The sequence below is a fragment of the Tupaia chinensis genome, unplaced genomic scaffold (assembly GCF_000334495.1).
Source record: "Tupaia chinensis unplaced genomic scaffold, TupChi_1.0 Scaffold000146_1, whole genome shotgun sequence".
NCBI lineage: Eukaryota > Metazoa > Chordata > Mammalia > Scandentia > Tupaiidae > Tupaia > Tupaia belangeri.
Window position 1 is genome coordinate 2,309,266 of NW_006159616.1, and position 11,504 is coordinate 2,320,769.

The following is an 11,504-nucleotide window of genomic DNA, read 5'->3' on the forward strand; positions in this document are numbered from 1 at the left end:
TTCCTGCCCACAGTCCATCTGGCCCACAGTAAGTTAGCACCACACACCTCCACTGTAACTGTGTTCATGGGTCCCACTCACTACCCTAGGCTGGGCCGTCTCTGCCTCCGCCCGTGCCCTGAGCTGGTGGTAGTAGAACTCTCAGCACTGCCTGCACCCACAGCAGCCTGCTGCTTTCTGAAGGCCAGTCATGATGCTGGCATGCTTGCGATATGTCAGCCTGGGTTTCTGTCCAGTCGGCCCTGGCTCGCTTTCCGGAGCTGATGTCCAGGTGAATTCTGGCCAACATTTGGGAGGACACCGGTGTTGTCTTCCGTGTTCTTATTTGTGTGTTCCATTAAAGTCACTTTCTGGTCACCATCTCCCCAGCTCGTCAAGCTCTCGGGCCCTGTTATATGCAGTTCAGGGTTTACTAGGCCCACTTTGTCTTTCCAGATCCAAAGGGCAGAGAGCAGAAAATGTTAGAATGGGACTAGCTCTGTGGTCTTTTGATTAATGGAGTCAGGTCCCCCATGACTGCAGTTTGAATCCCAGGCCTGGCAGTTTAAAAAAACATGCCAGGTATGAGGCCAGCAGGTGGCATGGTGATTAAGGGCACAGGACTCCCACATGACCAACTGCAGTTCGAGTCCTGGACCTGGCAGCTTGCTTTCTCTTTGTGTGTGTGTGTGTGTGTGTGTGTGTGTGTGTCCCTCCCTCTCTGGTTAAATTAAAATAAAGTTAAATAAAATAATTCTTAAAAAGAATGCTAGGTATACGTGTGCTCCAAATCCTGACGTGGTGGGGAAACGGAGAAAGGGTTGTGGCGTGGCCTGCCCGTGACTTCTCAGCCTCTCCCCGTCTCTGCGAGTGCGGGTGCCCTCTGGCAAATACAGAAACGGAAAGGGTAGCTGGCCCTGCATAACATCATGGGTGTTGGTGTAACCGAAGGCACTGTAGTAAGGTATGCTCAGTGAGCTGAGCCAGAGTACCAGGAACGGGGGGTGTCCTCCAGGTCAGGAGTGAGAACAGCCTCATCGAAGGTGCCCTGTGCACACCTCACCCAGCTCTTACTTGCCCCCAGAAGTAATTACTGCCCTGAAATGATTGAACAGATTTCTCCTTTAGTAGATAGAAGGAAATAAAGGGATGATAAATAATAGGAAATGACGTTTAAACCTTTCTGAATTTGAAAATAAGAAGAAGTGCAGTCGTGCACCACATAATGCTTCCTTTGAAGACAGACTGCATGTCTGGAGGCTGGCACATCAGGTTGAACAGCCTGTGCGGTCAGGTTCAGGTGTGGGAGGCCACACCACCGGGGTCTGCGCGCGCGCACTCTACGAGTGTCCCGACAGTAACATCGCCCGGCCGTGTTGTCTCAGGTGGTTTGTTAAAGAAACAAAACCCAAGGCAGAGAAGTCCAGCCCAGCTGCCGGTTCACGGAGGGCCGTTCACAGAGGGTGGGTCTTAGGGAACCAGGACCTGACTCGTTTTTGAAAGCATGTGGGGGGTGAGGTTTGACCTTGTCTTAGCCTTCTAACCAGAGGCGCTGTCAGCCGGGCCCCCTTTTTGCTCCTTTGATTCTCCTACTTCCCCACCCTCAGAGAACAAAAGCATCTCTGTGTGTAATTGTTTCCCAGTTCTCTACCAGAACTCTTAAAGGATGTTCCCAGATATATTGGGGATCACATCTCAGTAAGAATGTAGCAAGTGGGCTGACTGCAAATCACTGTGTCCTTTGTACTCTGCGCCCTTCTTTGTTCGTGTTTTAGAATTCTTATATTAGTGGGTCGTCGGAAACGTCCTGACATTTTTCTATGGAAACACGTGTCGTGACGTCTCCGACGACCCAGCGTTGATTGAAATAGGGTGTAGATCTCCGTACCTTGCTTTATACAGACTGTGTTTCTTTTATATTGGCACAGATCATGCATGCATTTTCAGTTGCTCCTTTTGACCAGAATTTGTCAATTGATGGAAAAATTTTAAGCGATGACGGTGCCACCCTGGGCACCCTTGGCGTCATTCCTGAGTCTGTCATTTTATTAAAGGTAAGTAATGGCTCTTTTGCTGATGAGCTCTAGGTGTTCAGTGACACACACCCGGGTGTAAACCACACGACGTGGTCCTCGGCAGGGTTTGGTAGCGAGCGAGTGCTGTGAGTTTTCACTGTTCTCTTGCCCAGCGCTGAGTGAGCCGTAAGAGACTTGGAGAGAAGGTCAAGACATCCTTTGGTCCCCTTCTGTGTGTCTCAGTAGGCTGCAGTGACAGCACGACATCCACTTCCTGTACCCTAAGAAGGGGAAGGCTTTCTAAAGCCCTTCCTGGGTCACCGCTCTGTGCTCACACGCTTGTGGAGTGAGGTCGTGTCTTTATCGTCCCTGTTCCCTGTCATGGCGGGGCAATGGTGCCAATCTCCCTTACCAGCCAGGAGCCCCACACCTGCTTCTCTGTGTGCAGTAACAGGCAGCCCAGTCTTCTCCGGACGGATCTGTTTTCATCCCCCAACTGGGAGGAAGAGGTGGCCTGGGTTGCGCCCCCGGAAGCAACCATGTTGGGCGTTCTGGGCCAGCTGGGTAACTTGATCCCAGGCCACCAAGTAGCTATGATGGTCCCTGCCCTCACCACCGCCGCGCTTGTTTTATTCTTTTAAGGACTAGTGTGTTTTTCAAACCAAACTAATGGTATACCTACTTAACATTTAAAATCTAGATCTACCGTGGATGTCCCTCCTGTCTTCACTGAGATTTTCACAATTTTTGTTAAAAATAATCCACCTGGTGTGTTTCTTGGGAAAGTCATGACATGTTTTTCTGTGTAAATATGACCCAGCAGACTCAGCTCCTCCCTCATCATTTCCCTAACTTCAGGATCAGCTAAATTACCTAACCATAATTCTGTCCCAGCATCCCCCTCTTCCCTCTTGGTTCAGAAGTACCAGACCGTCGAGCTAGGAAAGAAGTGGGAAGACCTGGGGCTGTGCTGTGACCCGTCACGGTGCTCAGGTGGCCTAAGGGACCCTTGCCCAGGCTTTGGGTTTGGTAGATGCGGACAAAAAGTAGGGGTGTCTGAGATGTCCAAAAAAATAAAAGAATTTAAAAATCTCTAACCTCAGTCACCCAGTCTCAGCCTCCCTAAGGGCATATCGTGGTCGTTTCCCTTTGCCTTTCGTTTCTCAGTGGCCAGAACAGGCCCCACTGCCCCGAACACCACCGCATCACCCGGTAGAGGAATATTTCAGGGTTCTGAGCTGTGAGCTACATGCTCTTCGACCCCAGCACACTAGTTTTGTCGTGAAGGTCTAGCCCTGGAGTGAAGCAGATCCGTATTGACCCACCCCTCCTAATCCTCGCTTTTCCTGGAAACGATGCACAACCTAGTCACCCTGCTGCTCCTGAGAGCAGCCTGGGATGCAGAGGGCTCGTATTTCAGGTGGGCAGCCAGACTGGAACGAGTGCTGCCCATCGGCGTCCTGGCCCGCATTAGCTCAGGTGCCCTGTAGACTCCTGCGCTGACCGGGAAACGGGCATTGTGTTTTCAATAGTAAAGGTGGATAGAAGCGTCGTTATAACCTCGCTGATACTTTGAGGGAACCAGCCTAACTTTTGTTTCTCATCATCACTGCCACTGCTCGTCTCACCTCACACAGGTCAGCTCAGTTTTAGTAACCTCCAGGTATCTAGACATTTCCACATCTAAAGGCGTTTTCAGGAGCTGGACAAACCCGTCCCCACTGTGCACTGCTTTTGAGCCGTCGGGTCTAGAGCCGTAGACGGCAGGACATCCACTGCTAAATCTAGACGTCGCCGGCTGTGGCTTGAACTGAGCTCTCTGCCGGACAGTATTCGAACCCGTGTCCCACGAAGCTATTGGTATTTGAACTGTGGGCCAGATTTCAGTGCAAGGAGTAACTGGCATGTCTCCCCCCGGCTCCCGCTCCTGGGAGGTTTTGAACTGTCTCCGTTTGTTTTCTAGGCGGATGAACCAATTGCAGATTATGCTGCAATGGATGACGTCATGCAAGGTAAAGATGGGTCCGTGTTGGGAACCGCTTGACGAGTGGTTAGTCGGAGGTGGGATTGTAGATACTGAAGCTTTAGTGGACGGTGCTTTCACTTTTAACTTTGAGAAACCCTTCTACATATTGTTAATATGGAATCTTACATTGTTTGTCTTGTAAGACAAACAAGATCTTAGAAAGAGGGAAAGGAAATATAAAGGGAAAATAATCTACAAAACTTTGAAAAAGGGAAAGCAGAGAGAAGAGTACTTTAGCTACTTGAGGAAACTGAAATAAATTAAGCCTTTAGATAGAAGAGGTTGAAAAGCTATTTCAAATCATAGAACCCAGATAGACATGCAGAAAGTGGGGAGGCCCAGGTGCCTCTGAAGATGGACATGAGGTGTGAGTCTACAACCCAGAAACTCTGCCCTGCGGGTCCTCCCCACCCACCCCCTTCACACCCACGCCTCTGCCCCTGCCCCACTTGTACCCAAGAGGCAGCTAGAGTGTGTGTCTCAGCGCTTTGAGCAAATTAGACTAGAAGGGGCACGTGAGCCTGTAACAGCTGACAGGGAACTGCCTCTACGCCTTTGCTTAGGTGCCATCTCTGTTACCTCCCTCACGGGAAGGAAGGCGATTCCTCCCTGACCGTACAAGACAGCAGCCTATACCTATGGAAACACTGGTGCAGGGGCCAGCAGGTGGTGTGATGGTTAAGGTGCTGTTTCCAGGGTTCAAGTCCTAGACCTGCCAGCTTGAAGATGTTGCTCTGATAAAAACAAAGCGAAAGATCATTATTGGATTAATATCATCTATAACTTCAGAAGTAGTCGTTACCGATGACTCCGGCAACTAAACGTTACAGAAGTCCAGCCCAGCTGCCGGTTCACGGAGGGCCGTTCACAGAGGGTGGGTCTTAGGGAACCAGGACCTGACTCGTTTTTGAAAGCATGTGGGGGGTGAGGTTTGACCTTGTCTTAGCCTTCTAACCAGAGGCGCTGTCAGCCGGGCCCCCTTTTTGCTCCTTTGATTCTCCTACTTCCCCACCCTCAGAGAACAAAAGCATCTCTGTGTGTAATTGTTTCCCAGTTCTCTACCAGAACTCTTAAAGGATGTTCCCAGATATATTGGGGATCACATCTCAGTAAGAATGTAGCAAGTGGGCTGACTGCAAATCACTGTGTCCTTTGTACTCTGCGCCCTTCTTTGTTCGTGTTTTAGAATTCTTATATTAGTGGGTCGTCGGAAACGTCCTGACATTTTTCTATGGAAACACGTGTCGTGACGTCTCCGACGACCCAGCGTTGATTGAAATAGGGTGTAGATCTCCGTACCTTGCTTTATACAGACTGTGTTTCTTTTATATTGGCACAGATCATGCATGCATTTTCAGTTGCTCCTTTTGACCAGAATTTGTCAATTGATGGAAAAATTTTAAGCGATGACGGTGCCACCCTGGGCACCCTTGGCGTCATTCCTGAGTCTGTCATTTTATTAAAGGTAAGTAATGGCTCTTTTGCTGATGAGCTCTAGGTGTTCAGTGACACACACCCGGGTGTAAACCACACGACGTGGTCCTCGGCAGGGTTTGGTAGCGAGCGAGTGCTGTGAGTTTTCACTGTTCTCTTGCCCAGCGCTGAGTGAGCCGTAAGAGACTTGGAGAGAAGGTCAAGACATCCTTTGGTCCCCTTCTGTGTGTCTCAGTAGGCTGCAGTGACAGCACGACATCCACTTCCTGTACCCTAAGAAGGGGAAGGCTTTCTAAAGCCCTTCCTGGGTCACCGCTCTGTGCTCACACGCTTGTGGAGTGAGGTCGTGTCTTTATCGTCCCTGTTCCCTGTCATGGCGGGGCAATGGTGGGAATCTCCCTTACCAGCCAGGAGCCCCACACCTGCTTCTCTGTGTGCAGTAACAGGCAGCCCAGTCTTCTCCGGACGGATCTGTTTTCATCCCCCAACTGGGAGGAAGAGGTGGCCTGGGTTGCGCCCCCGGAAGCAACCATGTTGGGCGTTCTGGGCCAGCTGGGTAACTTGATCCCAGGCCACCAAGTAGCTATGATGGTCCCTGCCCTCACCACCGCCGCGCTTGTTTTATTCTTTTAAGGACTAGTGTGTTTTTCAAACCAAACTAATGGTATACCTACTTAACATTTAAAATCTAGATCTACCGTGGATGTCCCTCCTGTCTTCACTGAGATTTTCACAATTTTTGTTAAAAATAATCCACCTGGTGTGTTTCTTGGGAAAGTCATGACATGTTTTTCTGTGTAAATATGACCCAGCAGACTCAGCTCCTCCCTCATCATTTCCCTAACTTCAGGATCAGCTAAATTACCTAACCATAATTCTGTCCCAGCATCCCCCTCTTCCCTCTTGGTTCAGAAGTACCAGACCGTCGAGCTAGGAAAGAAGTGGGAAGACCTGGGGCTGTGCTGTGACCCGTCACGGTGCTCAGGTGGCCTAAGGGACCCTTGCCCAGGCTTTGGGTTTGGTAGATGCGGACAAAAAGTAGGGGTGTCTGAGATGTCCAAAAAAATAAAAGAATTTAAAAATCTCTAACCTCAGTCACCCAGTCTCAGCCTCCCTAAGGGCATATCGTGGTCGTTTCCCTTTGCCTTTCGTTTCTCAGTGGCCAGAACAGGCCCCACTGCCCCGAACACCACCGCATCACCCGGTAGAGGAATATTTCAGGGTTCTGAGCTGTGAGCTACATGCTCTTCGACCCCAGCACACTAGTTTTGTCGTGAAGGTCTAGCCCTGGAGTGAAGCAGATCCGTATTGACCCACCCCTCCTAATCCTCGCTTTTCCTGGAAACGATGCACAACCTAGTCACCCTGCTGCTCCTGAGAGCAGCCTGGGATGCAGAGGGCTCGTATTTCAGGTGGGCAGCCAGACTGGAACGAGTGCTGCCCATCGGCGTCCTGGCCCGCATTAGCTCAGGTGCCCTGTAGACTCCTGCGCTGACCGGGAAACGGGCATTGTGTTTTCAATAGTAAAGGTGGATAGAAGCGTCGTTATAACCTCGCTGATACTTTGAGGGAACCAGCCTAACTTTTGTTTCTCATCATCACTGCCACTGCTCGTCTCACCTCACACAGGTCAGCTCAGTTTTAGTAACCTCCAGGTATCTAGACATTTCCACATCTAAAGGCGTTTTCAGGAGCTGGACAAACCCGTCCCCACTGTGCACTGCTTTTGAGCCGTCGGGTCTAGAGCCGTAGACGGCAGGACATCCACTGCTAAATCTAGACGTCGCCGGCTGTGGCTTGAACTGAGCTCTCTGCCGGACAGTATTCGAACCCGTGTCCCACGAAGCTATTGGTATTTGAACTGTGGGCCAGATTTCAGTGCAAGGAGTAACTGGCATGTCTCCCCCCGGCTCCCGCTCCTGGGAGGTTTTGAACTGTCTCCGTTTGTTTTCTAGGCGGATGAACCAATTGCAGATTATGCTGCAATGGATGACGTCATGCAAGGTAAAGATGGGTCCGTGTTGGGAACCGCTTGACGAGTGGTTAGTCGGAGGTGGGATTGTAGATACTGAAGCTTTAGTGGACGGTGCTTTCACTTTTAACTTTGAGAAACCCTTCTACATATTGTTAATATGGAATCTTACATTGTTTGTCTTGTAAGACAAACAAGATCTTAGAAAGAGGGAAAGGAAATATAAAGGGAAAATAATCTACAAAACTTTGAAAAAGGGAAAGCAGAGAGAAGAGTACTTTAGCTACTTGAGGAAACTGAAATAAATTAAGCCTTTAGATAGAAGAGGTTGAAAAGCTATTTCAAATCATAGAACCCAGATAGACATGCAGAAAGTGGGGAGGCCCAGGTGCCTCTGAAGATGGACATGAGGTGTGAGTCTACAACCCAGAAACTCTGCCCTGCGGGTCCTCCCCACCCACCCCCTTCACACCCACGCCTCTGCCCCTGCCCCACTTGTACCCAAGAGGCAGCTAGAGTGTGTGTCTCAGCGCTTTGAGCAAATTAGACTAGAAGGGGCACGTGAGCCTGTAACAGCTGACAGGGAACTGCCTCTACGCCTTTGCTTAGGTGCCATCTCTGTTACCTCCCTCACGGGAAGGAAGGCGATTCCTCCCTGACCGTACAAGACAGCAGCCTATACCTATGGAAACACTGGTGCAGGGGCCAGCAGGTGGTGTGATGGTTAAGGTGCTGTTTCCAGGGTTCAAGTCCTAGACCTGCCAGCTTGAAGATGACGCCAGGCACGTGTGCATGTGTGCCCAAAATCCCGAGTGAAGAATGGAAGAGAAGGGACTGTGGTGTGGAGGGTCCTCACTTTCCCTGTCACCCCAGCAAGTGTGTACGCCCTATGGCAAAATCCTAAAACAAGAAAAAGCTGGTGCATTTCGCAGGCATCTTTCGGCAGAGCCCGCCAGTACCCCTGAAGAAAGCTCTCAGCTCCTAGTTCATGCTTACATGCCGGCAGGCGAGGAGACACACAGCTCTGGAGGAATCGGTCACATTGGTGATTTCAGGCCACGCCTAGAATGGTATAACATGTCCCTAGTGGCCAACCTTGTCCTACCGGCATTTGTCTTTCTAAATGATGGGGCATACGTGTTGCTCTGATAAAAACAAAGCGAAAGATCATTATTGGATTAATATCATCTATAACTTCAGAAGTAGTCGTTACCGATGACTCCGGCAACTAAACGTTACTGTAAACATTTCGTCTTAAGGTGTTGAGGTGATCTTTTTACTTCCGTCACGACAGGCTTTTCATTGTGCGATTTTTATTTCTTTTTCCAGTTTGTATGCCAGAGGAGGGGTTTAAAGGTAAGTTGCATTTGTCATGTTTTGTTCATAAATGTCAAAGTCATACTATAACTTTCTATTAAAGTGAAGGCTGTAATTCGATCTTAAAATTAATCCAATCTAATTCAGTCTCGTGACCAAGATCAATTTCAGTTAAATGCATTTTTTATTCCAGCATCTTCATTATCTTTCTCAGCACTCAGGCCTCAGATAGGACCTGTGTGTTGAGACTGTTTAATGCCAGATGTCCGGCTTTCTCTTTTTCACGTCACAGGAGGCTGGGAAATTAACTAGTGGCATTTCAAGATTTACATGTAACCTTTTGCCAGTTCCTCCTGTCAGTCGCATCTTAGAGCAGAACCGTTTGTGTGTAGCTGATAAGAATTAACGGTAGAAGAATCTGCTGCATTATATCAGGCCCAGTGAGGAGGTTTAATTCAGCTGTGTAGAATTAAGGTATTTGCCGCATCATTACTTCAGCTAGAGACATGGAGCTGCCTTGTATTGCATCTTGGCCACCCCAGTTGTTCACAACAAGAACGTTCATTAATTTGTCAAATGCAGACCTTTAACACTTACAGATATTTTTAATGATTTACTTAATTTTTATTTATTCATTCATTTATTTTAGTTTGACTACACACATACACATACACAGAGAGAGAGAGAGAGAGAAAGCAAGCCACCAGGTCCGGGACTTGAACTGTGGTCGGCTGTGTGGGAGTGTCCAGCACTTTAACCACCTTGTCACTGCTGGTCCCCAACACTTACAGATTTAACCATTACCATGCTGATTGCTTTGCGGGCTGCCCCAGAGGGGTGGTTGTGATTTTTGTGGAGCAATGAGTTTGAATGGAATCCAGGGCTTCTTTGCTAAAGCAAATGAATAGCAAAACTCCTGGCCTAACTAAAGTCTTCCTCTCACTGCGGCTTTGTTGTCTACCACTGCAAAGGGACTCCTGATGTGGTCAAAGTTGAAAAAAATTCTTTATGAAAAATGGCCAGCAAATGAAAGCATCCATACAATCTGATTACAGTGAGTGAAGACACGCGTAGGAAACGCATGGGCTCAGCAGCAGTGTGACCGAGCTGGAAGCCTGCAGCTCGCTGACGTGTTTTCTTGTTCTGCAATGCCGAGGGGCTGCTGCTGTGTTCACTAATTGTGTTGGATAGCCCCTGTTGATGCCGTTCTCGGCAAATGGAATACATGAACTCCTCCTTTTTAGTTCACAGCTGTCCCTCCACGTGTGTTTCTTTTCTCAGGTACTGGTCTACTTGGACATTAATCTTTGAACCCTTGCTGACCGCTAAGAAATGACCAGAGGGGAAGAGGAATTTGACATGTTAGGGCATTAAAGAAAAAGGTGGATTTGAAAATTAAACCGTTACATGACTCTTCCAAAAGGCAGAATCCATTCAAAAGTGACTGTCCCAAATGCCTTACGTCAAATAAAGCAGATTGCACTGAAGGACACCAGACGTGAAGGAAATGTTTCAAGTTTTATATTTAAGGGGGGCGGTGCGGGGGGGGGGGCAAGTAAAGCTCGAACAAGCTTAGTAGCAGTACCAGTAAATCATGTTTACATACGAGATTTATAGGCATGGGAGGGCAGGAAGTTCTGTTCTGTTTCCGGGCTCGGCTCTCATGCCGGGTGCATTGGTCCATAAAGGATTTGTATCACAGTAGCTGGGACAGCACACGGCTCTGAACTAAAAGCAATTCTTTAGAGACATAACCTGCTTACCAATACCTGTCTTTGATTCATATTCTACTTTCAATAAAGCATGAGAGTGAAGAACTTGCCGTAATTGTGGAAAAGTGTCTTCAGATGTAGGCTCCTCTCTGCGCCAGCTGCAGCACGCCTGCCCCCCTCCCCACTGCCCAGCCGCCGTCGCAGCGCTGGGTGGGAGGGGGCACCCGCCTGTCTCCTGCAATGAGCAAGGGATTATGTCTCATTTTTGGCTTCCAAGACTTGCTTTGGTGCATTTCAGAAAAGATGGAGAAGGTTTATTACCTGTGATAGCCTCTTCCTCCAGTCTTGCTATTATTGAAAAGAGGGAAATCGGGTTATGCCTCGCACGATTGAAAATTCTGACCGCCTTCTCAGAAGAGTAAATTGGACTGAAATACATTTGGATAACACAAGGCTTTTGTGAAATGTGTTCCTCCATCTTCCCAGGTCACTGTTTCTTGGATCTCGCTTCTTTTTGAAAGCATTCTTCTGAAATGCCCTGAAAGGGTCTTTTAGACCACTTTGTTTAAAAGAGAAAATAAAAAAGAAATGTCTGGCTAGGGGGTGCTGTTTCATCCAACTCAGGGTTATTATTAGCCACCAGTAGCCGAAGCAATATTCTTAAGAATATTGAAGGGTTTGTAAATGGAACTTAAGAATGGAGTTTGTTTCTTTAAAAAAAAAAAAAGAAATATTGAATGTTTCATTTATGTATATGTTTGTGGATGAGATGTTGAGTTAGGCACCTCCCTTGTTCTGCTTTTCTGTTTAAAAAAAAGTGCTAGGTGTTTTTTTCTTCCTCCTGTGAAAGTCTGAACTCCAGTACTGGATGGGGGCGGCAGGTTTCGGTCCGAGGACCAGTGACCTTGGCAGCATCCCTCTCGAATAGCTTCTTTTTATTGGAATAATTATGGCCACTTGGCGTTTGTGTTCCCCCTCTGTGTTTGTGATGTATTCAGGCGGTGCCTCTGAGGAGGCAGGGGGTGTTTAATGAGCCCGTGTGGAACGGT

General features: G+C 48.4%; 1 protein-coding gene across 5 annotated transcripts in view; it reads left to right on the forward strand.

Annotated features, from left to right (window-relative positions):
• Positions 1-10,563, forward strand: part of USP48 (ubiquitin specific peptidase 48) — a 123,875-nt gene extending 113,312 nt beyond the window's left edge. For 4 of the 5 annotated variants that reach the window (XM_006145170.3, XM_006145171.3, XM_006145172.3 and 1 more), the window contains 4 exons: positions 1,908-2,033; positions 3,958-4,006; positions 8,756-8,782; positions 10,025-10,563. In XM_006145170.3, the coding sequence (XP_006145232.1) occupies positions 1,908-2,033; positions 3,958-4,006; positions 8,756-8,782; positions 10,025-10,047 (225 nt within the window). In that variant the 3' untranslated portion in view covers positions 10,048-10,563. Of the gene's footprint in view, positions 1-1,907; positions 2,034-3,957; positions 4,007-4,583; positions 4,697-8,755; positions 8,783-10,024 lie in introns of those variants that run through there. The other variant, XM_014586528.2, reaches the window with a different exon arrangement.
• The last annotated feature ends 941 nt before the right edge of the window (positions 10,564-11,504 follow it).